Source organism: Lupinus angustifolius, chromosome LG08, assembly GCF_001865875.1.
Source record: "Lupinus angustifolius cultivar Tanjil chromosome LG08, LupAngTanjil_v1.0, whole genome shotgun sequence".
In the NCBI taxonomy this organism is placed as follows: domain Eukaryota; kingdom Viridiplantae; phylum Streptophyta; class Magnoliopsida; order Fabales; family Fabaceae; genus Lupinus; species Lupinus angustifolius.
In genome coordinates, this window is record NC_032016.1 from 6,680,972 (window position 1) to 6,707,886 (window position 26,915).

Sequence of the window (26,915 nt, forward strand, 5' to 3'; positions counted from 1 at the left end):
ATTACTTGTGAGATATGAACTTTCCTCAAAGCGAAAATCTGTTTTTAGGACTATATTTTCTAAAAAATAAATAGAATAGGGAATTGACATACCACAAGGTCAACATAAAAGTTTCTGAACTGAATTACTCACTAAGATGAATTTGCTTCAAGAACACAGCCAAACACCTCCAGTGGAAATGCCCCCAGAATGACCAGCCATGAATAAGATGCAACAGAATTTCATTAGGATATGCATAAAGGCAAAGCTAAGAAAATAAACATTAACAAAAACGAATACAAATATCAGACGGAAATAGATGCTCCAGAACAATTAAAATAATGATCTACATGCTGGACTCGAGTCATGACGGAAAGGAAGACGCAGGAAAAATTGGAATAAACAGCATTAGTAATTCTGCCACATGTACTGAATTATATCAATGGCAGTGGCAATTAGGCATTTGGCCTACTCAGACCTGTGTCTCACTAGTCTTGGATAAGGATGCAGGTTTAACCACACCCTCTCCGTAACTGATGCAGCTAGCTTTGTAAAAATACATTCCATTCTAATGTGCTTGAAAATAAACCATCAGCATTGACTTTCCGCATCAATAAAAAAAGACCATGGATAATCATCCTAATATATTCCCAATCAAAGCCAGGCATTGATAATAAATTTTAATAGAAATCATAATTTTTCATCTTTGTGAAATTAATCTCCTAATAAACAAACTACCTTCTCCTGGGATCCCTTTTTAGCATCTAAGCACGGAAGAGATGCCTCAAACCAGTGATAGGCCTCCTGAATGAGAAACAAAATTAGAATCTCCATAACCCATGGAAGTTATATGAAATGGCAACAAAGTATGAACTTGGAGGTAATAATGACAACTAGGAGAATAAGAATATAATGATTGTAAATAATTATTGTTAAATTAGTAGAAGCTGGATATAAAAGAGAAAGAGAAGAAATAATAAACCAGTCTATCTTGTGCAAAGGATCATTGAAGCACAAGTAAATAATTATGTGAAAAAATTCTCAGAATAAAAGTTTGCACGGATTAAATTGCAAAAGCAATGTTTAAAGTACAAATAAAGCTATACTAAGGGGAACTAACAAATTAAAGTTCATAATGGCCACAAAAGAAGGGGGAAACTGCCACTGGCTAGTTGTCTTACAATAGAAACAATACATTGAACGAAAGAACAGCCACTAACGTGTACGCCTGACCAAACTTGACCCCTTCACTTCAACAGGCAAACTACGCTAATGGCATTCATTGGGCCATGGAGAGAGTTTGATAAAATTAGCGGCCACTATTCACTTGCCAGTGATGAATGGGTGGTTCAGAGCTTGTGAGACTGTCAGCCTCTTGTCTGGATCCAAAACAAAAGTTTTCTCCAGAAGATCCTTGAAGTTGGATAACATTTTTGGATCCTCCCCAGGAGAACCAGTGATGATTGTTCCAATATCTTTTGGCTTTATGTTGAGAATCATCCGCTTTATGGTCTGAGAAATAATTAACAACACCATTCAGACTGCTCAAAAAATATCTATTCATTCTAACATTGAAAACATAAATCTCAAAATACAATATAAAGTCTAGCTCACCTTTTGGGTTACATGGTCCTCCTCTGTAGCAAGAAAATTCAGGTCCTGATCAAAATGTTGTTCAGTAAACGCTCCCTGCAAGGAATAATATTTATAATTAGATGTCAATTCACACACACCACAAGTTCAACTGAAGGTACAAATATGATAAAAGGATTAACTTAGGATCAAAAGTCGCAACCACCTAAAAAGGGATAAAAGGCCCAAAACAAGACTGTACCAAACATTAAAATAATTCAGACTAAAAGCAACACTCAGGACAGACAATTTTAAAAACCATAAATGCATACCTTGCGTAGCATTTTCTTCGGAAAAGGGCCCTTCAATTCCATGTGAAGCCGTAGCATGTCATTGTTTGTAAGACCTGGAAAAAGAACTTTCCCTGTATAAAGCTCATATAGACAACAGCCGACAGACCAAATATCCAATGGATGATCATACAGCAATCCAAGTACTGCATGGAAAAATTCAAAATCCCAATAATTAGCAACCATAAGAAATTAAACAAGAAAAAGGAGGTTGGGATCATGAGTACAAGAATGGAACTTACTTATTTCAGGGGCACGATAAAAGCGACTCACAAGATATGGTGTAACTTCATTCCTACCAGCAAACATGGCATTACCAAAGTCACAAAGCTTTAACACATTTTTAGCCTCATTGACCTTTGAAAAGGAAATTACAAAAAAAAGGTCAGAAGGAACTAGATATTACTTCTTCATGAGAAACAAACAAAAGCCATAGAAAATAAATTATCTAAACACAACGAGTGAGTTTAGGCATACCAACATATTATCAGGTTTTATATCACAATGGAGAACACCACAGTTGCGTAGATGCTTCAGTGCAATAAATAGTTGTTTTGCATATGCTCTCACAGCACTTAGCCTAAGGCCAATATTGCGACCAAACTTCTTTAAAACCTCACGAAGATTCATGTTAAGAGATTCAAAAACTAAACAAAGGTGATTCCTGTACTTAAAACTTGAAAGGAAACGAACACAATGACGCTTATCATCCGGATCTGCACCTACTAATTTCTTCAATACGATCAACTCATCCATACCTGCCTTGTACCTGTGAAAAATCAGAGATATAACAGTCATGAGACACTACCCAAAGGAAAAAAGTTCAATGACTATACTAAGGAAACATAGATCACTCACATGGTGTCATTGTTGCGAATAATTTTTATAGCTACTTCTTCTGGTTCTCCATTACCAGTTTTAAGATTCTTTGCCCGAACAACTGTTGAAAAGACACCCTTCCCATGTGCAGCAGTGACTTCATATCGGCCATCGAGTATTTCACCAAAACGATAGCCTGCAAAATTGCATAGCAATATCAATCAATGGCATCAAATTTGAAAGAACATACACAAAAATAATCTAACAATATTATCATAAACTAATAATTCAACAGTCACAGCCCAATTAAAAAAAATACATAGAAAAACTAATAATGCTTGAGACAGCTAGAAACAATCAAATGAACTACTTACTGTAATAGCCTTCTGCATCATCCCAATTGTCATTTAGTCCAACCCTCTCAATAAGTAAACCATCTCCCCTCCCCTGAGAAGAAGGCATGAAATCTTAATATAAAAAGAAAACAAAAATGAAAATAGAATACGATGAGTGGCTTAACAACTCAATTCAAGCATAAAAAGTTGCTTTAAGTTACTATAAAAGCATATAACTGAACAATTTTGGCTACATCAGATTAGAGACAAATAGGGAAAATCACCTAATACACACAAGGAAAGTAAGCTTTGAGTGGGGAAAGAATGACTCCATGAGTATATCAAAGCATACCAACAAAGTATGCAGCAAGAAGCGGTGAATTTGTGAAAAGGATGCAGGAAACAAGCTTCCTAAAATACTAACCTAGAAGTATAAGAGTCGTCTATAATCAGAAATGGTATCCTACAACAACATTCAAGCCTTTATCCCATGGGTGGGGTCAGCAAGAAATGGTATCATAACTTCAAAGTCAAAACTTATCCAATTGGGTGGGGATACAAAACAGTAAGTGCCACTCAAAATACAAAACTTGTAAGTTAACCAAACACTTACAGATTTCCGAACTCCAGTTGGTGTCTCACCAAATATGTCATCACAAAATTTGTCAGCTGATCTCTCGCTCTGCAAGTGTAACAAATGAACTTCAACATCCAATAGATATAAGTATTAAACGTTCAACAAATTAGCAAAATTCTTTAAAATATAAAGTAATTTAAGGACAAACCTTTGGAGTGCCCTCTCCCAGGCCCCGAGCACCAGATACATTCTCTGAAGCATCTTTCAAATTTTCAGGTGATTTCCCAACAGCAAATGGTGTTTCCGAATCATCAGCTCCATCGTTCTTACCATCAAGTGCTTCAGGAATGTCTGTAGGTTTCGTATCTAATAATAATACATTGTAAAGTTAGCAAAAGTGGTCCAAATAAGAGGACAGGAAGGGGAGTGAAACAATTTTAAACACCAATAACATATGATTTCATCAAATTTTCAAGTCTTCTTGATTACAGAATTCAGTGTCATGAAGTCATGACAATCTGGTACATTATTAGAGTTATGGGTTCAAACATCTTCAATGGGATACACCAGGTCTAACCCCAAATATCACATACTTCACTCACCTGTATGCTTAATTCAATTGGAAACCAGAGATGCTTGTAACGAACATTACAATTTTTAGAAAAAATATTTTTGAAGAGAGACCAAAAGCAAAAAGTGAAAAATGGTAATAACAGAAGAAGCATAAAAACAAAAGCACAAGACAAAGATAACATAAGAGACTCAAATATCACACCTCACAAGGTCCAGCTCAATTTAAAATACACAAACAGACAGCTCAACCAAACTTTTCTACTTTTAGCATTACACAGAAACATATTACCAAGGGCAGAATAAATAGTTTTCAACTACCTCGACCTAAAATATGAGTGGTTTTGGGACCAATGACAATGACTCTTCCATCATGAAGAGTAGGGGCATAGCATGGCACCTTAAACAGAGAATCATATTTTAGGTCTCAATATTTGGAGGTGTGATCATAAATATCAACATATGCAGCTCCATAGAAATTGTAACATGTGGTATATGCTAGAGATTTCAATATAGCTTATAACAAAAAAGGCATTCTTCATTGATATATGATCTAAAATATAGAGTGACCACTTGAAAATCAAAATCGTGACAAGTGGATTATAGATAAAGACAACTACTATGCAACAATACCAAATGCAAGAATGAATTTTGACTAATAATCAAAAGTAATTTTAACTAATAGTAATCACTCAGACCTACACAGATAAGGAGTGATAATACCTTTCCCTTCATTTTCAACTACTTGTTCAAATTGCTGATGCTGCTTCTTGTATTTCTCCATTATGGCTTCTCTTCTCCTCCTACTCTCCTCTTTGATCCAGTTGATATCTTCTTCTTGTTCAGGTTGCAATGTATCCTCATCTATATCATCTTGTTCAATCTCACCTCTGCAAGCAATATACACATAGAATCAAATTATAACAACATACTACGCTATTATCAATTTAAAGGAGGAAAGGTAACTTTTGGAGAAAACTAATGCTAGGAAGAAAATTTATAGATAAAGATATACATTTCAAGTTTGCTTTCAACTTCTGCAGTACTTCCCGTAGATTTAAAATCTTTTACAGGAAAATTTCCTTTTCTATCCCGAGGGTATTCAGTTTCTTCATGCCTTGAATATTTTCTATATCTATCTTGATTTTCATGCCCATCCTCGTGATGCAGATCCTTATCCTTGCCATTTGCATTGTCTCTACCCTTGTACCTATATCTATCATCTCGCCTGTCTCCTTCCTTAATGTAATACCGTTCCCGGTTTATATCACCTCTTTCACTCTCCCAGTCTCTTTCTCTCTCACCACCCCTTGTTCTATCTATACTCCTATCTCTATCCTTTCCTCTTCTCCTATCCCTCTCATACACTGCCTCCAAGCTCCTATCTCCTTCCTTTTCTCTTCTTCTACGCCTAACCTCCTCCCTTTCCCTGATCTTAACTTCTTCAACATCCATTCTATCCCTCTCCTTGCTCCTTCCGCGCTCCTTCTCAATTCTACGCACCCATTCAACCTCCCTATTCCTGTTTGTTTCCCCTCGTTTGTTCTCCCTGTGTAAGTCTCTATCCCAACTTCTATCCCTATCATGGGCCTCCCGACTGTGATATCTGCTGCTGTGTTCCCTTCTATCATCTACCACCAAATCTATACTGTGATGGCGATGTTCCTTTCGGCATGACTTCATTCTTTCCTCATCAACGTAATCATAGTCAGACCTATTTCTGTTGGTATAATCATGGGTCCCATGTTCCTCAGAGTACATTCTCTTAGAATGAGCACGTTCATCTAATATACTTCGAGAACGGGACCTTTCCCTATTAGGACCAATTGATCTTGATTGACTTCTGTATCTATCATGTGGAGAATTTCCCAACATTCTATATTTTTCTCCACTTTCTGAGGATGAATTCCAGATATTATTGACAATCCCTCCATTAGCCTCGAGTGCTCCATCATCATAATCATCTTTTAGTTGCTTATTTCCTTTAAAACTTACAAGTTCCCCATTCTGCCTCTTATCCCCTTTGGAAAATTTAAGATCCAAATTGTCATTGTCTGCACCATCTGATCTAGCTCTAGCATCCTTCTTATCTTGATGCCCAGCACTTGAATGATTAGGAGAACCATCATCTTCATGACTAATAAACTTAACATTGTCAATGTCCTCATCTCTAGTTTTTGAACTTTTAGTCAGAAGTCCCTGCCCAACACAAAGATGTAATTGAGTGCAGGTATTGAACATCACAATATTGCGGTAATGCTAAATATATAAGAAATATGCATTTAAATCTGTAAACATGCAAAACAAAACTCAAAATAAGAAAACACATAACCAGCGCTTAGGAATCAACTTTAAGCCACCAGTCTTCACTGAAACGCCTAGCGACATTTCTTTTGCAATTCACTCGTGTTCAAGCAAGTTCTTACATATCTATGGCACTGACAGGGTATTCTACAGAGCTCTCATGAATACAAAAAAAGTGGATTATACAATCCAAGAATACATAATCACAGTACACTGTTTGGTCACCAAGATGAAGTCATATACATTGAAAAACCTAATACCGGAATATATAATTTAAAGCATATATACACTGGTTTTCGCAAGGAAAACAACAAAATTAAAAACAAACAGTTGTCACATGTAGTGGTATACTCTATATTAAATAAATAAATTAATAAATAAGTAGTTAAATTGGAATCGATAGAGATATACCAGGTTTTTGTTATCAGATCGAGAATCTTGATCTCGCTCTCCAGACACCTCAATTTCACCAGGTTCAGCATCACCGTTGTCTTCGAGAATCTCTCCCTCCTCCACGTCGTCGTGAGCGGGAATCGGAATGGGAATAGGAGAAGGAACCGAAGCAACTGTTACGACATCGTTTTCAGTTTCTTCATCGCGTCTTTTGCTCCCGTGGCGGTGGGAGTGGTGGCGGTGCTTGTGGCGCTTGGATGATTTGTCGACGTTATCGGAAGAGGACGATCGATGATGCTTGCGACGAGAATCATGAGCCATGATTGATCGAATACAGAATTCGAGTGGTTAGGGTTTTTAGGATTTTGTTGATTGAACGAATAAGATTCTCTACTATGCAAGAATGAAGGTAACACACGTGGAGGTTGCGTATTGGATCAAATTCAGAGAATCTCAACTACAACTAATATAACTAGGAACGTTGTTTATTTCTTACCGCTTGTCACAAGTCACATAATCTATAATCTTCTTTTTTTGCTTCAATACATTTCAAAAAAATTATATGATACACAAATACATTTCATTTTAGTGTGGCCCAATCTTGTGTCAGCCTATCTAAAATCATCTTGCTGAATCATATTAAAAATTGATTGAATTCGTCTAATTGTGCAATGTCTCACTAGATCCTTAGAAAAAATGGACTCGTTAGTACTTCAATTTTTGAAGCAACACTTGTTAAAATGAAAAACATAAATTTCAAAGTGAATTAATTTATTACCAAAAAAGGCAAGAAGGTATTACTTCATTTTTTGTGTTATCTAAATTATTGGCTGTATAATCACTTGTAACTACAATTCTTCTACCATTCCCGAACTAATGTTGCCGTGGATGTAACCAAAATTAAGTGAATCACCAAAATGTTTGGCAAAGGATCAAAGTTTGGTTAATTTTTCTCCATGATTACGCACAAAATGGAATCTGATTCTGGTAGATAAGAGGAGGAAATTGTTTATCATATCCTTGCATTCACCATAACACTTAATAATTAGAGAACATCATGACAAGGGGAAGCATCTCTTGATGCCTAAGATTTGTGTCGCCATTAAAACTGAATCATATCATAAAAACTGTACTCACATCATAGTATAACTAGATAAATCCAACTATGATCATATCATAAAAACTGTACAAATATACTTCAGTGTTTACATCATTCTTGTTTCAAAAAATTCAAAAAAGACTCTAAATACATGAATTTTCCTCTAATGTCTTGATAGCGCAAATGTAGGAAGCAATCACTACACAAATTCAATCATGAATAAACTTTCTGATGTATGTCAAATTAGTCTCTACCAAATGGAATACTTGTAAATAGTTAACCACAGGAAAATCGAAATATGCTTTTGATAGTGGCAGATTTAGGGATAGGAGTATTGTTGATGGGAGTCATTTGCCGTCTGATTACTTTAGCAACAGTTGATAATCTAAAAGTAAGTATCACCTTCTTTTCCAACACATTAACCACCACAGACTCTGTCTCTGCTGAACAATCAAAAGATGTAGAGTACATTTAGAACTAACAAGAGAAGATACTGCAATTGTATCTCAAAATTCATCAAATAGAAAGCACTATTAAAAGGTCGAATTTATAAAGATAAACTGGTTATATTAACACATAAACCAGGGCTATTATTCTCAGGCTAATATAAAAGAGAGTGTATCTGCTATCCTAAAAAGTGTGTCATTCCAGTTATTTATTTAACTTTTAACTTACATGAACATGTTAAAGCAGATATAGTAATAGACTTTGATATCGTATATAACTAACAAAGCCTCCAAACGAGTTACAATATAACAAGTGCAATGCTACCTTTGTGAACAGATATTTTATATTTAGGTGAATTATGCTGGAACAAAAAGATAAGCCTAAGACAACAGTTTTAAGAAAGACCAAAAAACAGAACATTTAACAGGATTAGTTTATAACACAAGGTGAATAACAACAGTTAGAGTGCACACTTTACAAATTAACAGTTACAGTTCACACTTTACAAATTAACAGTTACAGTCCTCACATACTATTTTTAGGTAACAAAAACCACCCGGGCTTTTCCCGTTTTGTCTTCTACTGTTCTCTGACCTCTTCTTGAGAAACAGATAGGGGAGAGAGATCAGGTTTCTTTAACAATTAAAGCACATGTTCATGAATGAACATCTGAAATGGTAACCCAATATAGTAATAGACTTTGATATCGTATTAGAATAATTGGACACAATTTCACCTAAAAACTATCTCTGTTGGGAGGATTAGTCACAGTAAATGGTTCATTCACTTGTATAAGACTAACAATATGTAATATACTTAACCATACACATCTTCCAAAATTCTCAAAGGATAGCTTTAGAAGAAGGAAATGTAACATATAAGCTTACCATTCATTTTAGTGATAATGTCAGCAACCCTCCTCTGGCACTTCTCACATTGCATATCTGCAGAAAGAACAACCTCCTGAACCTGTTCTCAGCACAATAACCGACCCATATATCAGATAGAAGATTATAGAAATCCATATTCAAAACCCAAAATAGAGAGTGAGCAAGGATACATACCAGTGGCAGGGACAAAGACTCCATAGAAGCCAGAGTACTAGTCCCAGAAAGAGGAAAGCTCTTCGACATATTTATACCAACTTTCTGCATTTCTTTTCTAGAAACATCTTCAAAAGCCATACCAGTATATTGAATAGAGAAAGAGAAAAGAGCTTATGGAGTATTTAATATGTTTGTAGGTTCTTCAATATCTTGCTGCTGAGAGAGGAATATGCAGAAAATGATCTATGAGGCAATTTCATTTCTTGGGATGCTTGGGGTCTTCAGAAGTTGGTAGGATGAAAATTGACAAATCATGATAGAACAGAACAGCATAGCAAAGTGATTTTCTGTCAATGTTGACACAGATTGTTCTTTCACTAAATAGAGGAAGCAGGCCCCACATAGTGACATAGTCTTTGGTTGTTATAGTTTTTCTGCATCATTAATTATTCCTTTGCTTACTAAACCAGGCACTAAAATAATTGAATCATTCAACTAAACTCATGGAGCATATTGGGCACTTGGCTTATTTTCAAGAAATCAAGCCAAGCTGATGAGCATGTCTAAGTTGTAGGAATGGATCTTTGAGAAATCAAGCCAAGCCAATAAGGAGAGTGAAGCCAAAGACTAATGGGGTAGGGGAGAGTATTTACTATTTAAGCTAACATAGTTGTTGTAATATTCCAAAGACTACTAGCATTGGATCCATTTACTATAGTAGGTCCTGGGCTATAACTAAAATCAAACAAGTGGCTCCACCCTTGGCCAATTTATCCGTTGGTACTGATAGTGGTCCATTTCAGGGGCAGCCAGTATTGACATTCATATTCCAATATTGTAGTATAAGTGTATAACGTTAGAATATTATTGCAGCCTGTATTCACATTCATATTCCATTATTCTAGTATAACATTACAAAGGTTTGAGCCTATGAGTGACACTTGCTCCAAGGAACATTCACCTATCCCAATAGAAATCAGTTCTTTATAAATATTTCCAAAAAGATCACTTCTTTATAAATATCATTACAGAAAATGATAAGATTTCACTATTGTAGAGCACAAAAAAGTAAAAACCAAAAGAAAAGAAGAAACCATGACACATTTTAAGACATAATTGCAAAAGCATGCATAGACGTAATATATGAAATTCCAGTACTCCTGAACCTTGATATTCTTCCATGTGATGCACAATTTGCATGCATTGTTAACTGGTGGTTAAACATATTTTCTTGTTCTCGAATAAATGGAAATGTTAAAAAGTATGGAGAAATAGACCTCACCCAACAACATATAAACAATATACAAGGTGAAATTTCAATTGTTGGAGTAGGTTACACAAATTACAGTGGAACATTTTCTGAAAAGAACCGTACAAGTACAAACTATCCACAACTAAGTTAAACCTAAAGGAGTGTATTGACTACATCTAAACCTCTTAATCTGCAAAAACTTACATGGTGGTGGTATTGTAGCTTCAATGCCACATGACACCCAAGTTAAATAAAAGAAAAATATTAACCTAAGATACACTCAAGATTCTGAAGAACAGTATAAAAAGACAAGCATTGAGGAGATGCACTAGGAGCTAAATATATGCACTTAGGGAAAAGAGACCAGGAACCTAAACACAATCCTAGAAAAGAAATCAGTCACCTACACACAACCATGTTAGTTAAAGAAGGCATAACCATGTCATGTTCAACTTGAAAGGATGCTGGAATTATAAATCTGTTGGAAGCATGAGACTCAGGTGTGTTTGGGGACTCATTCTTTTCGTTGTCAATACGTTGTAGCTTCCCACAGTAGCTAGCATTACCACGTCTCCTCTTCCTAGATGACTTCCACCTTAACTGGGAAAGCAGACCATCATTCAAGAGGTCTGGAAAAACCTCATGCTTTCTAGGTTTTTCCCTTTCAGAATCCAAGCAACTATCATCTTGCTTTGTTTGTATGACATCAACAATTGATGAAATGGTCGATTTTCTGTGATCAGATTTTGAGGGATCTTGTTTTGTTTTTAAGCTTGACCATATAGAAGCTACAAGGTCAGGCCTGCCCCTTACATCCACCCATTCATTACCTGTCCATTCTTGAGAACACCTTAGGTTATCAAGATCAAAAACCGACACCAACTTTTCACCTGCAAAAATACAACAAACATAAATGTGAATTAGACCATGGGAAGATAGGGCAGAAAGCTTCAGCCAAGCATTAACAAATCACAGACAAGCTTAAATGGTTAAAATTATACTTATGATGCAAAATATAAAGGTGAAGGCCATACCTGGGAAATACACATGATAGTTAGCTTCAGACTCTTTATGAATGATGATGCCTTCCCACCACCCATCATGCCACCATGCATCAACAATGGAACCAACATCAACCCCCAGCAATATTTCAAATTTAGGGGATGGTGAGGCTGGCCGGATCCTGGTCCTCCCATACATTCGTAGACACAGTTCATCATGCACTGAAATTTTGGAAGCTAAAATCCATTCCTAAATGAAAGAAAAATAATAGAGTTAGTCTCTGCATCTACTCACAATTCTTACAAAAACGATTACACAAGATCAAAGAATGGTCAACAAAATACCTCAAGCTCCTTAGTCTCATCAACTGCATCTGGAATGTCCTGATATAGCACCTTAACTTTATTTTTGTGCTTTTTAATGACAGAAGCTCTAAACCAACAACCTCTGATTCCACTGTCTTGGGAGAGGACCTCCACTTGGGAACCTACAACTAAATTGTTTGAAGCAACCGTTACAGAGGAGCAGCTTACCATACCGGCTTTTGTATCAGTCCTAGTATCACTCAAATTTTGTAATTTATCAGCAGCTATATCAACCACATTTTTACGATCAATTTTTATAGAGCGCAGCCTCTTCGTATATCTGAGTGAAGCATTATGTTGGAGACTCTCTTGGCTATCATCAGATTGCCCAGAACTCCCATTGGACTTTGAGTCAAAAAAGGTATACATATATCTTATTATTTCCTGTTTCCAGTAACCCCGAAGTTGAGTTACATCAAAGGGTTTCAAAGCATTGTTATCAAATTGATTGCCACATATGAAGGGTTCCAAGCGAGTGTGTCTAGCCTCATTCTGAAATGTCTCATAATGCTGGGGGTTGAGGACAGTAGCCAATCCATCTATGCATTCAATACTCAGATCTTGAAGATAACGAGAAAAGAAAACATCTCTGTCACAAAAACTGCCAGGCACAACAATGCCAACATCATGAATTTTGTAAAACCAACGTACCACAACCATCTTATTGCCATCGGAATCCTCATACATGTCTTCCAAGTATGCAACGAGACTTTTGTCTTCTGCTAAAACACACACAAAATCATAAACCTGGAAGCATTTTGAAAGGCAGGGATAAGAAACAGGATCACAAGAGTTGGATTGGGAATGATTTGCGGCTAATGAAATACGATGAATAAGTAAATAAAAGGTGAAAATTACTCTCTTGGTCACTGAACTTTATTAGAAAACTGTTAATAGAGTCCATAAATTTATGGAAATTTGTAACTGAGTCCTACTTACACATTAACATTAAGATTCAATTAAATTTCCATTAGTATTCCTCAAGGGATCTATTCACTCGTGCATTTATGAACTCTGTAAAAAACTAGACATGCCTATAATCATCTGCGAGAGTTCATTAACTTGATTAACAAATTTAGTACAGACATACCTATGTGAGACTCGACTACAAAATTTCACAAGTTTCTGGGCCAAAACCCCATTAGAATTTCCACCAAAAAATTAGGGACCGGACAACCAATTAACCTAAATGAATAAGACATAGAAAACAAGATGATAACTTACAGATATCTTAAAACCATTCCTTCGGAATGATTGGTAGTGCTTTCTTCTTTTCCTGCACGTCCAAGGAGATCCTAACCACAAGAACTCCTTTGTGCCATGGCTCAGCTTCCGCAACTGATCATCCTGCACAACACACGGGTGTCAAATAAACGGCTCTATTAGCACAATGGAAATTCCGGAAAGGGACGGGGTATTTACCAAACAGGCAAATAGTCATATAATCAATACCTTCAAGGCTGCAGCCTCGGCAGCATGAGATACATCCTCAGCAGACCAATCTGAAAATTTAAGAAAAAACAATAAACATTACATCAGTGGCACCAACCACAGGTACTGGGCTATGAAGAAAGATCCAAGCCACAGGAAAAGAATAATAATACCTATACCATTATAAAAATATATTTTTATAATCTAAAAATAAATAAATAATCAGAGTAGTTTTAAACTTAAAGTCTGAACATCTCAAATACTGAACAAAATGGGTGGAAAAGAAAGTTAACAAAACATAAAACATCATAAGATAACCCAAACATTAAAACTAGGACAACACGAGGCACCGAACAAAAAATCCACGCTTTATCAAAAACCCATATGAGAATCTAAATGGAGAAGAAAGAGTGCAACTGGGACCCCAAAAAATAAGCAAAACGAGCTAATTCTAAATTCCAAACTCAAAATATAAAAATTTAAACGGTGAATTATCATAAAACATTAAAAAAAGTATAAAAATGAAGAGACGTGAGAAGAGTAAGAACCTGAAACAAGAGAATCCAACCAAAGAACAAGATCTCTTCGAGATTTCGGATTAAAGAGAGTGAACGAAGCATCGATTGAAGGAAGCACACAGTGATAAGAGAAGTGTCTAAAATTCTTCTCTTTAGCTACCACCGCCAGATCTGAACTTCCATCTTTTTTCTTCAGAAAATAATGAACCACTCTTCTTCTCTTCTCACTCGAAACCAACACTTCCTCCCAGCTCATATAACGAAACGACGCCGTCAGCGACGCCATGCCGGAATTAGAATCCAGAACGCAACGAGGGATGAAGAATTTTGATGATGTGTGATTGGTTGAGTGCGAAGTACACTTGGCTTTGACTCTGAAAAATGGAGGTGGAGGAGAGAGGAATGCGTTGAAATTTTGAGGAACGTTGTTATATTGATTTTGTGGAGAGAGGGAATTAGGGTTTGGATAGGGATGAAGATGAACGGTGGAGATTCGATGAAGAGGATGGAGTTGAAGATTATGTAAAGAAAGGTTGAGTACCGAAAATGCCCCGGTAATTAGTGAGTTGGGATATTATATTTATACCGTACGGGTATCGGTTTCTTCTCCATGTTTCATATCATCATAGTGACAAAGACAAGATAAATAGTTTTAAATGCGGTGAGATGTCCTAATTTTTTATTTATAAGAAAAATTCACCTAATCGATATATTAGTGTAATTATATTTACTTATGTTATTTTATATTTTATATTAAATTAAGATAATAGAGGATTTTTATATTATGAGCATGTGTATAATTATAATTTATTCTTGAATAAAAATAATACATATAAATGATGTATAAATCGTTTAAAAAAATGGGAAAAACAATAGACAAATCATGTTTTCATGTTTAATCATCATTGAATTTTGAAAAAAGAAAATAGATGATATAATAAATGTGTATAAATATACTGGCAGTACATAAATATTACACTATAAAAGATTATGCTAACACCGTATAAATGATAATCTCTTAAATGAATTAGAAGAGTTGAATTTTACATCTTATCCTTCATGTTTTACTATTATTTGAATTTCGACATACTTGAATTTTATTTATATTCTTTCAAGCTTGCCAAAGTTGGCATGAGCTTGTTGGAGAGCTTTTTATGTCAATCAATGTATATCTTCTCCTTTAATTTTATTCAATTATATAAAATTACTAGTGTCTGAGTTCTGTAACTATTGTATTGTCCAATACCTTCTTATATTCATTATTACTTGTATTCTATCATATAATCATAACTGGTTTGTTTGAGAGTTTTTCTGGAGTTGAATTTTGGAGGAGAAAAAAATAAAAGAGAAGACTTAGGAGTCATCTTACAAGTTTATTTTATAACTTTTAAGTCTTCTCTTTTTTTTTCCTTTCACTCCAGAATCCAACTCCCAGACTAAATCTTACATTAGATATTTAAGGCCAAGCCAAGTCCAGAACTTGTGTTGGGTAATATATTGAATACCATCCAACAACTTTTGGTAATTTGTACTTTCAGGAAACTTTATTGTATTTTATTGTCCAATGAGAGGTCATAGGAGGCCTCACAAGATGGAGTGAAAGGAAAATAAGAGAACAGAAAGGGTAGAAATACAATTTTAGAAAATACAAAATTAGCTGACACTAGATGAGTATACTAAAATACAAAATGATGTATCAATCCAACCTTAAAATTAGTGATGAGAAACTAGCTTTATATTCAGCACTAATGCCACTGAATACTTTGCACCCTGCATTTCACTAGTGTCCTGTGTTTCCAACGGATTCAAATATAACTGTTTCATTCTTCGAACCAATGATTTATATACAGAAATATAAAATAACCAATGCAACTACAAAATTCACATGTTTTGGTTACCATTTTAGTAAAAAAGGAAGGGGGAAAACTAATTATTTGTTTTGTGCATCTCCGTAAAACCTTAAGAAACTAACATAATTAATCTTATAAAGTACAACAAAAACTGGAAGCATGTGTACTAAGGTTGGTGCTATGCACTTGAACTATATCACTGTCTTCTCTAACAAACAGAGTGCATTCAATTTCTTATTCTGAATCTTCTTTCTTTGGATTTTCTCTTTTTCTTATATAAATTATAATAACTCACCAGTCCAGTATAATATTTCGAGAAAGGTACAGTTCATCGATGTATTCTATAACTGGAAGTGAGGCATCAATGTACCTTCTCATTTTCTTCTCAGCTGATTGATCTGAAATAACATTTATAATAAGAGTTCAGGTCTCTGTAAGATAAACTGGTACAAAATAATCTCAAATGATTGATGCCAAAAATATAAAAGGGTGACTAGTGCACGGGACACCTTACATTAGGGTCTGACAGTCTAAGAAGGGTATATGTATATAACATTACCTTCGCTTGTTTCCAGAATTTGAACTCATATACTGAAGTATACAAGGCAAACAATATTACCGTTATGCCGAGGCTCATCATCAAGTAACCAAAAAAAGAGAGTCATATTGATGATCATAACTTCAACAATATGGAATCTAATTTTCAACCTATCTAGAAAGATTATATGCACAAATTGATAAAGTTTAAATAACTCATCCAGTGAACATAATTAGATGATGCAAATTACTTGTTTCATTGAGGTTTGCCAAAAGTTGGTCTCTGGTTGGAAGTGTATACATTCCAGCATATACAGCTGTTCTTATAGCCCATGTGTGATATGGTGCACAAGACTGTGCATAAGCTGTTGAAGCTACATCCTTTAGAGAAGTATCACTGAAAATATCAAATCATAAATCAGATTCATCACCGGGCACCTACTCGAATTAAAATTGAAATGAAAGTCATGATAATACTTCAAAGCATTACAACAACAATCAAGCCTTAACCCAAAAAGGAAAATGGCACTCCCTTGCTATTTGTAGATTTCTGTTTCACATGGAACACACAAATTTTTTTTCTCAAAACACAAGACAGATGCATATATAAAGAGGATTCCTTACTCGGTCACCAAAAATTGTTCAAATATAGCTTTGATGAGACCAAGCCCCTGCCGAACTCTGCGTAGATTACGCGAAAAGCTTCCTGATGTTTTCACCGTGTCAGTGGTGATATCAAGATCAAGTATATCCTGTAGAGTGCCATACGTCTTTGATGCTTCCACAAGTGTATGTAGCTGACCATATCAATCATCATGCATTCATATCATTAGAACAATCATTAAAAATTGAAAAGTGAGAACTCTAATCATGACACCATGAACACTAGAACAAAAATGAGCAGAGAAAAGGTAGCAGCATAAACCAAAGAGCTAGCATACAAACCAGCATGATGAAGTGTCTAAAAAACGTACACTTGTTGCTTTGTATATTCATTAGTTATATTTTCTGTACAAGGAAATTGAATAGCAACAGCATATATTTTCACTCTCTACTTGTTTGAAAAAAGTATATATTTATACTCTTGTACACCACTTCTTTATTCTTTTTTCTCTCTTCACATCATTTCAATCCTTCAAAATGTTATCTCATGTACGTGTAACGTGTCCGTATATTTTGCCATATATTTCCATCAAAATCAAGGGACTAATTTCCACATTTGGCATCAAATATAGCCTACCCTACTCTATTAACTATTGCTTATAGAATCAAAATCAACATTTAGTCACAGAACATCATGGCATGGCAAAATATTTAGCAACATAAGACCACTTTCAAAATGATATCACGCCACAACCTTCAAATTTGAAATAAACGAAAATCTCCTCATACCATATGTTATGATAAAACTTAGGTTGTATTTTGGATATAATATATAACAACTCATATTGTGTAAAAAATGTTACATGTATTATATCCAACTTGAAAAACATGAACTCAAACAAGTAAATAATAGGAATGAAGCAAATATAAAGATGCATGAAAAAAGTGGTAAGAATATAAGGTTGAAACTTTATAACAGTATATTGAAACTACAAGACATTGAATTTCACATACAGAAACAAAAAAAGTTTACATATTTGTGATCCAAATCAATGATAAAGAATGAAAAAGAACCTTGGCAACGTATTCCAATTCAGCGAATTTGAAAGCAAAGCCAAGAGAATAGAAGAGAACAGAGATAAAAGAACAAGCGTGGCAGAACGTGTTCAACGGAAGCTCTTCGTTTTCCACCCTCTTTATCTTTAGCCATTTTGCAAGCTCCTCAAACGCCTCCGCAATGGCCGAAAGAGGCGCCACCACCACAGAATCTTGTTGTTTCACGACAAAGTCATCCCCGAAATCCTCGCTATTCACCATCGTTGCAAATTGTGTCAAAAACGAAACAAAAATCAAAATTGAAAATCTGGGTAGTGTTGAAATGTGAAAAAGGTTGTGGCTTTAGGCGTTGGTAATTGAAATGGGAACGCGTGATTGAATGGGTGGGTTTGGGTGCTGGGAAACGTTGTTGAGGTTTATTGTTTGGGTTAGGATTTAAGAAGGTTCCTACGAATGCGGTGTGCCGAAAGTTCAAAACTCAAACTCAATTAAGAGAGATTGAAACGTGAACCGCTTCTAACTTCGTGGAGATTTGCCGTTTGAAGTTCGCGCAATTACATTACTATATATGTTTGGTCATGAAAAATTGAAAATGATTTAGATGATTTTAGTTTTTTGCCAATTAGAGTGAGTGAATAATTAAACTCATTTTTGTGACCATTTTCATATTTCGTCAACCAAGGAGAAAGAAAGAAGAAGATTTTAACTTGTGAATGACTTAATCATGAGAATGACAATAATTAGAAAGTTAGTGAACATGAAGTAACCACTAATCAAACTAAGATCATTTATCTCATCTTTTGTATATTTATGTATCAATTCAATCAAAAAGTGTAAGATAATAAAAATTAAAAATTGAAATGTGATTTGTCCTGAATTTTTCAGAATATAGTAAATAAACTTTAAGTAATATAGGTTGATAAAATATTCTAGAGTGTTTACATATCCCTTAAACAATCCAGCTCCAATATGTTTTATTTGCTTTCTTTTTTCGGTAGTCATAATAACAATTACTAAAATTCCTCCTAAAATATGATTCTGCATCTCCCCCTTGCAAAGATCAAACAAAATTTTAACTCAAGTAATTTACACTTGAAGAACAAAGGTCTTGAATTTTGGTATTGTAGATGAAATAACTTGAATCTAATCACCTCTCTTGAAGAACACTTGCCTTGACCTAGACTAAAACTTAATATAAATATAAATAATTTGAATTTAACCATCTCCTTTCATTTACTTTTGTTGGTACTTTTTTTTAAAACTAAAATATATTATTATTTTTGTCTAGATGGTGGGCCTCACAATAATAAGGTTAATTCTTAGTATACGAGAGATGATCATTCTTAAAGACAATTGTACTAATTTTGGGATAAAATTATATATCTACCTTTCCTAAATTCATTGTTATGTGATTGTCTTGTACAATATGCTACTCTCTTCTTTTTGAGTTCTATATCGTTGAGTTATCTTTTAAGTCAACTACTTTTCTGGTCATATTAACTCATGTTTTTAGTATATTGATTGTATTATTGAATCCAAGTTAGGTGGTAAAAGAAATTAACAATATTTTTTAAAGAGTATAATGGTTCTATCTTGAAAATTCATATCTACCACTTATCGAAATATTAAATGCACAAATTATAAATATAAAATTAATTTTTTAACTTCCATGTATATATATACACGTATCAGTGAATCTATCATTCTCTCTAATTCTGTTTAAAGTGTAAAAGTTCACCACAATTATGATCATGGCAAACAACCATTCTTTCCATTTCCATCCATCTGAGCACAAAAGAGCAAAACAACGCGAGATCCATCAACTTTTTCCTTTCTTTCCCTATTTTCCCTTGCACTTTTCTTCCTTTCCCTTTTAACCTCAGCCTAACCCTTAAAGAATAGATGATAATCCACAATAATAGATGGTATTGCAATCATGTGGTGTGTTCTTTGAGACATGATCAAATGATACATGTTGTACTACTTTTATATTCTTGATTTCTTAGTTTGTACTTCTACAAATTGTATAGTTGACTATATAATATGGTTGATAACTTCAAATTAAATGCTTTAACAATTTATTACTTCAAATTGTTAATCATGAGTTTTTATATACATTTCTAATCTACTATTTTTTGTTACATAAAGCGAAAATGGAGTGACTTCAAGGGAAATGTCATAAATTATAAAATAATAGAATGCTGTTCGCCATTTTGCTTCTCTAATGGCTTCTAAGAGAAACATTATTTAACAGTTATGAACGGTGCTCAGATCTTATTGTCCGTACGGTGTATGATAAAAATAAATGAGTGGCAAAAAACCTCCCAATTACGTTCCTAACTGTTAATGTGCAAACGACTATGTATATGAATACTCCACGTGGTGGAAACAGAAAATACAAGGGCAATAATTAATGTGGATGAGGTAAGAAAAACCTTGTTCGCTTGAAACTTGTCAACATCCAACATAAATTCATTAAACACAAGTATATCCAAGATCCATCGGAAAGAAAAAAATACCCAGAAATAATTTGACACTTAGAAATGATATCTATTGTTCATCAAACTCATGCATGTGATCTAAAAGGTAGTTAGCAGCCAATTCCTCATTTTTGTTACAAGCGAAGTAAACCTCCAACACGGTTGCACGATCAAAACCCATTGCTTCAAGCTGCCGTGGAAAACAAATATTACAACTTTTAAACACAATATAAATAACCGAAGAAGTTGTTAACAAGTTAACAACAGCTGACCATTGGGAACACCAGGGATCATTCCAAAAACAACAGGCCTAACATTTTCATGTAAAGCCCATTTAGAAGGATATGACTTGTGATAACTTGTTTATAAGGAAGAGAAGTGGAGCTAAATTTGAATTTATAGAGTTTAAAATGTGGGAAACAAATTTATAATCTATAGTCATATAGTTAATGAGTTAACTTTCATCCAAATTCAGAACAAAAAGCTCAGATGGTCCACTACCTATATTAGTTTTAATGCAGCATATGTTGAAAACAAAGTGTAAAACTATCATTATTGCATATCTCTTGCCTTTCCTTCAACGAGATTTTACGGTGTTTTCATTACTGGGGTAGTTTTAAATGAAACTGGTGTTATCATTGTTGTTATAGGCTTGAACAAGAAGAAAACATCTATCATTTAATGCTTTATATAGCCACGAGGTAAAAACTTACACGTTCAATTGCCTGGCGCTCCTCAGGGGTGACAGTTACTGCTTGTGGCATGCCACCAGCCAGCTGCCCCAATAAATTCCTATAGTGTATTATAAGAGCAAAAGTTAAGCCACTGGACAAAAGTTGATAAACAAAAAGGATAGTGACCCTCTCCAAACACAAACACAAAAAAATAACAGCACAAGATTATTCCTCACCCTTCACCACCTTCCACAGGTTCATTTATAAGGCGAAGGAAGTCAGCTTGATGATCTCGAATCAATCTCATAAGATGAGGATTTTGTTTGCCAAGCTCTTGTAGCATAGGCTGCAACAAGAATAAAATTCAATCAAACCTGAAAAGAGAGTAAAGGATATTGGATGTACTACAAAGGTAAAGAAGAAAACCTGTAATATTTGTGGATTAGCCTGCACCATAGCTCGCAGGGCTTGGAACTGAAACACAAATGAATAAAAATCAAAGAACCTAGTTAAACATTGCTTAAGAAATAAGAAATTCAGTCCAAACGAGAGGGTGGGAAAAGATAAGGAATACCTGTTGACTATTGCGTAGAAAATCTAAAGAGCCAGCACTAGCAGCACCAGAACCAACATTGGGAAGGCCCTGTTAAAAAAAGTTAAGTACATCACCCCAAAAAACCTCCATTATATTTTCTCCAATAAAATGTAGTGCAATATTTACCTGGGGAAAGAGGTCTAAAGGTAGAGCATTAGGTCCACCTGAGGTAACAGGAGCTGGTTGTGTTGTTTGTGAAGCAGCAGCTGTAGGATTAGCAGGTTGTTCGCTTGCAGGCACTGGGGCCACAATGGGTGCTTCAGCTTGCTCAGGGATACCCTAACATTTATAAATGATATTATAATTTGAGAGAGAGAGAGAGAGAGAGACAATACCGTGCAAGACTCAAACCACTGATCCACAAAGTAAACTTCAACCAGAATACAGCAATGCCAAACTTCAAAAAATCCAGCAACAGAAGTATATAGCATATAAATATCAGTAGGTATGAAAATTAACATCTAAAATCCACATACTGAATAGAGATATTCAACAGCTCTCTCAGGGTTGTTGTAAGCAGCTCGAAGAGCACGTTGGACAGTATCCCTATTCCAGCTCCCACCACCCATATCAAGGATGTGCTGAATAATTTCCTCCAAGTTGGTTCCAGCAACCAGATTTGATGCTGCCTGCCCATAGACATCAGACCCTTCCCTGCTTCAAAAAAGTTTCTTTCAACGACAAATTGTAAAAGGATGAATTAACAAGTTATTAAGACTTTTCCATAATTAAAATACAAACATTACAGAAACTATAAAATCTACATTCCTAACATCAAAATAAACAGAATATTTACACAGCAGTGCTCGAAGGTATAGGAGCCGGAGCAGGAGCAAGAGAAGGAATGGGAACAGGAGCAGGAGCAGGAGCAGGTCTGTCAAATTGAAATTAAGTTTCAGATAGCATACATTAGACCAACTTTTTTGAAACGAACAGTAATATTTAAAGCTCAAGAAAATGGTGTGAATAAATTGATGACTCACGGTGCTACAGTTGCAGCAGGAGCTTGAGGTGCTACTGACACTGGGAGGGTTGAAGTAGGAGCTGCAGTTGTTTGTGGGGTCTGCAATGAAGACATAATTGTTGAATAATATTACCGGAACCAGTAAAATGAAATAGCAATAATAATAATAACATTAAAATATTACCAACATAGCAAACTGTTCTCACCTTCACTGAGGGTGTAGTTGAAGTAGCAGATCCTTCACCAGATGTAGTCTTACTCTGTCATATTTTGAGCACATAGTTCAAACTTAATACTCAATAAATGAATATAATAACCATTAAAATATAAAGAAAAAAAACAATAATTTCTCATTGATTCAGGTCAATATAAATAACACCACTGAAGTTTGGGAGGATGTATCCCCAAGAACATACTCATTGCCTTCAGAATACAAAGCAATCAACCTAAGCGCACAATTTTTTTTTTAATAACAATTACAAAAGACAAGTCGTTTGTAAAGTCCAATTAGCAACATATGCATCAAAAAGTTTAAACATGGATCAAGATATTGGATTATATTTCCATAAGTTCAAAGATCAACATAGTTTTCAAAAAAGAAATAGAAATAAAAGAAAACCTTACCTTTGATAGCATAATTACAATGAAACTATTTTCAGCTACTTTATTTTCCTCCAAGGTTGTAGCATCCTTAAGAACTTTCCCTTGATGAATAAGCATTTGCTGTGCAGCAGGATAGACATCTGCACCCTGGACAGTTTCTATATTTTTCTTCACTTCAGAAACCTGAGAAGAATACCCACCATTACAGGTAATATATCAAACCAATTATTATACTTCATAAGCAACAGAACAAGGTAGAAGTAGAGCATCACATTCATAGTATCACAAAACCCACATAATTAAAAGTTGAAGCATTGACACATCACACATCTGAAGAAGTAGAATTCCACATTTAGATACTTCAGAGTATATAGGAAGTTCAAGACTTGGAAAGTACTGTCCCAAAGTTATAAGAACAGTGATAGTTATGACAGTCCACTGATCACTTGCTTATTGATCCCAATGTCTGTTGTAGCAGTACATAAAAGTCAGATGTGTTGAATTATTAATATTCCCCTGGACATAAGCACTAGTACTGATCTAGAATTCTGATAGCATGAATTGGTTTAATGTTCCTATGGATCATTCAAAAGCTCCAAACAATGTCAATGTCGAACTTATTCACTAATCACTGTCATTTTTAATTTCAGTACTCACAAACTTTCCACAACAGATCTCCCACTAAAATCAGAATTCATGAAGCATCAGCAATGAAAGTATTAAACAATATTCCACCACAAGCAGTGAAGCGAGTGATAAAAGTTAAAAAGCAATCTAACAAGAGATTATTCCAACTAAGATACACGAGTTCAATTATTCCACCACATATCCCAATCATCACAACAAAGCAATCACCTATAAGAAACTGAATTTCATAACTAAGTGTTAACAAAAATCAATAACAAACAATAAAAACGAATCATAAAAACCCTAATTAGCACTCAAATTCAGGTCTCGTTGCACACTGTGCGATCCAAAACTTCTCGCCCAATCAATAAGTGAACGCAATTAACGAAAATTGGGAACGAAAATTCGATTAAGAAGAAGGAGCAAACCGTGTCTTCGGGCTTGACTTCAATTTCGAAGTGAGTGCCTTTTAAAGTCTTGACAAAAACCTTCATATTTATCAGCGGTACCAAAACTTCAATCGCCGCCACGAACAGCGTCTGAATTGGCGCCGGCACGGTGGTACTACACCGATCCGAAGAGAATGGAAGAGAAACTAGAGTGACCCTAAAGCGCAATCACGAAGTGTGAAGAAAATCTCTCTCTTTTTTAAATATATATCTTAAAATATTCTAGATTAAGAGAATCACTGCTTACACGCTCTTTCGTGGGATTGATAGCACGCGCTGGTTTAATGTGGGGTTGATGAGGACGTGTTCGGTGGATTGAGGAAGTGGGGCTAACGTTAATACGAAAGGATGGGGTTTTGTTTTGAGTTGAAATTATGGAGTGAGCTAGATTGTTGTGAATGACACGGACCTAAAGGGTTTTTTAAATGGACAAAATTAAATGATTTTACTTCTTTAAATGTATCACAAATTTGATTGAGTTAAAATAAAGAAAAAAATATGTGTATGTTGAACTATTAATATATTATTTATTATTTATTTTTAATTATTATAACTTTTTGAAAAAAAATCCAATGAATTGTGTATAATATATTAATTGTGTATAAATTTTTATATATTCAATATATAAGTGCATAAATGTTACACTCTAAAATAAATAAATAAAGTTAATTGATAATGGAGAGCAAAATGGGTTGGTAAATGGTAATATATAGAGTAATGCATAAAAAATGTATGTGCACTCTTTTTAACTCAAAACTTTCTATACATCTAAATTTGAGAATATGATGTATAAAGTGACATTATATGAATTTGATATATTGTTATTACAATATCTATTATTTATATTTAATTATTATTAACTACTTAAAAATAATAATTCAAATGAATATTAGATTATATATTAACTATGTATAACTCAACATTCCAGAAATATTACACTCATTATTATCTTACATTCTTGTTTACTAATTACATACACCACATGCCAATTTGGTCTACTTTCCTATGACTTTATTTCTTTTCATAGCAATCACCTTTTAAACCTACATTAGGTGTCATACTTCTTCTTGAAGAAGAAAATGTTGTCTCTAATTCATATCTATATATTATTCTGAATTTATTATGTATACATTTAATGGTGTAAACATTTTTTACACAATTAAAAAATTATTTATTATTCATATATTTACTATAATTGACTTTTAAATTAAAGTTATACAAATTAATAATAAATAATATACTACAATGTAAAAAAATACTTTTCCTTTTGTTCCCTAAAATAGAGTCAGACATCCATTTCTCAATAAGATCAGCTCTTTTGATTACATGATGGACTCCTCTGAAAAAACATTGGCGCACGTGTAAACGAGGTGCTCTACCTAACTGAGCTATAGCCCTTGTGTGTTTGATACATTTTGATACATATTTTATCATATTATGTAGATAATTTCTTGTCAAGATGAATATTCCATGATCCAATCTCCTTGATTGATATTGTATTGGTATTGCTTATTAAGTAATATTACATTTATAATCCATTGATCTGATAGCATAGGTATCCTTTTTTTTTATTTTTTCGATTTGGTTGGGATGGTAAGTGACCTACTTAACTCAGTGGTTAGAGTATTGCTTTCATACGGCGGGAGTCATTGGTTCAAACAGTACGTAGATTTTAACCTTTATTATTATTATTCGTATGAAGCGGATTTAGTTATGGTTTTTATATACCATAACACATAGATTATAATGTCGAATATATTAGAGAGACAGTTTAGTTTAATATATGTCAACCATCATCAATACAAAGTTTTTTAATTTTAGCATTCCCACATTAATGTTTATTCTTAATTACATAACTAGTAAGTTACCTATGCATTTGCACAGGACAATATTTTTTTGCCGCATGATTAAGAACACATATTACATGTGCATTTATGATTAAGAATATGTACGTTGCTAGTGCATTCGCATGGTTAAAACCATATATGTTACCAGTGCATTCATATTGTTAAAATTATTAATTATATATAAAATCATACGGTCAGACCATACAGTTTAACCGTTTAAATTGGATAAACTTAATATGGGACCTCTTCTGGTTTAACATCTTACTTGACTTTTCCAACATTGTTTTTTTACACATACATAACATGATATAGTTAGTAGTATCCTATTAATATAAAAAATCATCAATAAATTTATAATTTCATTATTATTTGATTCTAAAATAAGATTAGTATAAAAATAAATATTATTATTTGACCCTAAAATAACTACAAACCTTATGTTAAGATTCACATTATTATTATTATTATTTTAATAGTGCTATAGTAACATTATATTTTAATATTACATAGGTAATCATATTCCTTTTATTTTTAAATAAATCACATACATTATAGAGTTAATTCGTTGTCT

General features: G+C 34.1%; 5 protein-coding genes across 13 annotated transcripts in view; all 5 read right to left on the minus strand.

The window, feature by feature from the left end:
- The window catches only part of LOC109354383 (serine/threonine-protein kinase prpf4B-like), a 10,447-nt gene extending 3,084 nt beyond the window's left edge, over positions 1 to 7,363 (minus strand). For 2 of the 4 annotated variants that reach the window (XM_019596851.1, XM_019596850.1), the window contains exons 1-13: positions 6,918 to 7,363; positions 5,218 to 6,401; positions 4,905 to 5,092; positions 3,841 to 3,998; positions 3,669 to 3,737; positions 3,095 to 3,167; positions 2,760 to 2,916; positions 2,379 to 2,670; positions 2,144 to 2,258; positions 1,884 to 2,047; positions 1,594 to 1,668; positions 1,161 to 1,491; positions 93 to 783 (exon numbers count right to left, since the gene is read on the minus strand). In XM_019596851.1, the coding sequence (XP_019452396.1) occupies positions 1,303 to 1,491; positions 1,594 to 1,668; positions 1,884 to 2,047; positions 2,144 to 2,258; positions 2,379 to 2,670; positions 2,760 to 2,916; positions 3,095 to 3,167; positions 3,669 to 3,737; positions 3,841 to 3,998; positions 4,905 to 5,092; positions 5,218 to 6,401; positions 6,918 to 7,220 (2,967 nt within the window). In that variant the 5' untranslated portion in view covers positions 7,221 to 7,363 and the 3' untranslated portion in view covers positions 93 to 783; positions 1,161 to 1,302. Of the gene's footprint in view, positions 1 to 92; positions 784 to 956; positions 1,492 to 1,593; positions 1,669 to 1,883; positions 2,048 to 2,143; positions 2,259 to 2,378; positions 2,671 to 2,759; positions 2,917 to 3,094; positions 3,168 to 3,668; positions 3,738 to 3,840; positions 3,999 to 4,904; positions 5,093 to 5,217; positions 6,402 to 6,917 lie in introns of those variants that run through there. The other 2 variants (XM_019596853.1, XM_019596852.1) reach the window with 2 other exon arrangements.
- LOC109354391 lies at positions 8,147 to 10,055 on the minus strand. Of its 2 annotated transcripts, none has more exons than XM_019596865.1 (3): positions 9,510 to 10,055; positions 9,333 to 9,414; positions 8,147 to 8,438 (listed from the first exon to the last, which is right to left on the minus strand). In XM_019596865.1, exons 1-3 carry the CDS (start codon positions 9,627 to 9,629, stop codon positions 8,275 to 8,277), a joined length of 366 nt encoding a protein of 121 aa, XP_019452410.1. In that variant the 5' UTR covers positions 9,630 to 10,055; the 3' UTR covers positions 8,147 to 8,274. The 2 variants fall into 2 exon arrangements, with proteins under 2 accessions (XP_019452410.1, XP_019452409.1); XM_019596864.1 differs by having other exon boundaries at positions 8,147 to 8,441; positions 9,510 to 10,052.
- LOC109354384 lies at positions 10,770 to 14,560 on the minus strand. The gene is made up of 6 exons (XM_019596854.1): positions 14,090 to 14,560; positions 13,563 to 13,612; positions 13,335 to 13,457; positions 12,090 to 12,857; positions 11,778 to 11,994; positions 10,770 to 11,633 (listed from the first exon to the last, which is right to left on the minus strand). The coding sequence occupies exons 1-6, from the start codon at positions 14,343 to 14,345 to the stop codon at positions 11,143 to 11,145; spliced, it is 1,905 nt and encodes a 634-aa protein (XP_019452399.1). The 5' UTR covers positions 14,346 to 14,560; the 3' UTR covers positions 10,770 to 11,142.
- On the minus strand, positions 15,834 to 18,686 carry LOC109354390 (ACD11 homolog protein-like). Its single transcript, XM_019596863.1, has 4 exons — positions 18,124 to 18,686; positions 17,071 to 17,243; positions 16,698 to 16,843; positions 15,834 to 16,307 (listed from the first exon to the last, which is right to left on the minus strand). The coding sequence occupies exons 1-4, from the start codon at positions 18,364 to 18,366 to the stop codon at positions 16,201 to 16,203; spliced, it is 669 nt and encodes a 222-aa protein (XP_019452408.1). The 5' UTR covers positions 18,367 to 18,686; the 3' UTR covers positions 15,834 to 16,200.
- On the minus strand, positions 20,454 to 24,685 carry LOC109354388 (ubiquitin receptor RAD23c-like). 5 transcript variants are annotated; one of them, XM_019596859.1, is made up of 13 exons: positions 24,477 to 24,685; positions 23,443 to 23,604; positions 23,025 to 23,078; positions 22,838 to 22,917; positions 22,707 to 22,728; positions 22,651 to 22,676; positions 22,331 to 22,508; positions 21,981 to 22,133; positions 21,834 to 21,902; positions 21,686 to 21,733; positions 21,496 to 21,605; positions 21,299 to 21,377; positions 20,454 to 20,775 (listed from the first exon to the last, which is right to left on the minus strand). In XM_019596859.1, the coding sequence occupies exons 1-13, from the start codon at positions 24,540 to 24,542 to the stop codon at positions 20,656 to 20,658; spliced, it is 1,167 nt and encodes a 388-aa protein (XP_019452404.1). In that variant the 5' UTR covers positions 24,543 to 24,685; the 3' UTR covers positions 20,454 to 20,655. The 5 variants fall into 5 exon arrangements, with proteins under 5 accessions (XP_019452404.1, XP_019452403.1, XP_019452402.1 ...); XM_019596858.1 differs by having other exon boundaries at positions 22,331 to 22,511; XM_019596857.1 differs by having other exon boundaries at positions 22,651 to 22,728.

What these genes read in the sequence shown, in the direction of transcription:
- LOC109354390 (XM_019596863.1), bottom strand. Translation starts at nt 18,366, where the DNA reads ATGGTGAATAGCGAGGATTTCGGGGATGACTTTGTCGTGAAACAACAA. An exon ending in AATTGGAATACGTTGCCAAG is followed by an intron (nt 17,244 to 18,123) that starts GTTCTTTTTCAT and finishes TGATATGGTCAG; the next exon opens with CTACATACACTTGTGGAAGC. An exon ending in GGCAAACCTCAATGAAACAA is followed by an intron (nt 16,308 to 16,697) that starts GTAATTTGCATC and finishes ATGTTATTTCAG; the next exon opens with ATCAATCAGCTGAGAAGAAA.
- LOC109354388 (XM_019596856.1), bottom strand. Translation starts at nt 24,542, where the DNA reads ATGAAGGTTTTTGTCAAGACTTTAAAAGGCACTCACTTCGAAATTGAA. An exon ending in TTGTAATTATGCTATCAAAG is followed by an intron (nt 23,079 to 23,442) that starts GTAAGGTTTTCT and finishes AAAATATGACAG; the next exon opens with AGTAAGACTACATCTGGTGA. An exon ending in CCTGTGGAAGGTGGTGAAGG is followed by an intron (nt 21,378 to 21,495) that starts GTGAGGAATAAT and finishes AATACACTATAG; the next exon opens with GAATTTATTGGGGCAGCTGG.
- LOC109354384 (XM_019596854.1), bottom strand. Translation starts at nt 14,345, where the DNA reads ATGGCGTCGCTGACGGCGTCGTTTCGTTATATGAGCTGGGAGGAAGTG. An exon ending in GTTGGATTCTCTTGTTTCAG is followed by an intron (nt 13,613 to 14,089) that starts GTTCTTACTCTT and finishes TTAAATTTTCAG; the next exon opens with ATTGGTCTGCTGAGGATGTA. An exon ending in GGAATGGTTTTAAGATATCT is followed by an intron (nt 12,858 to 13,334) that starts GTAAGTTATCAT and finishes AAATGCTTCCAG; the next exon opens with GTTTATGATTTTGTGTGTGT.
- LOC109354391 (XM_019596864.1), bottom strand. Translation starts at nt 9,629, where the DNA reads ATGGCTTTTGAAGATGTTTCTAGAAAAGAAATGCAGAAAGTTGGTATA. An exon ending in AGTCTTTGTCCCTGCCACTG is followed by an intron (nt 9,415 to 9,509) that starts GTATGTATCCTT and finishes TGCTGAGAACAG; the next exon opens with GTTCAGGAGGTTGTTCTTTC. An exon ending in CATTATCACTAAAATGAATG is followed by an intron (nt 8,442 to 9,332) that starts GTAAGCTTATAT and finishes TTGATTGTTCAG; the next exon opens with CAGAGACAGAGTCTGTGGTG.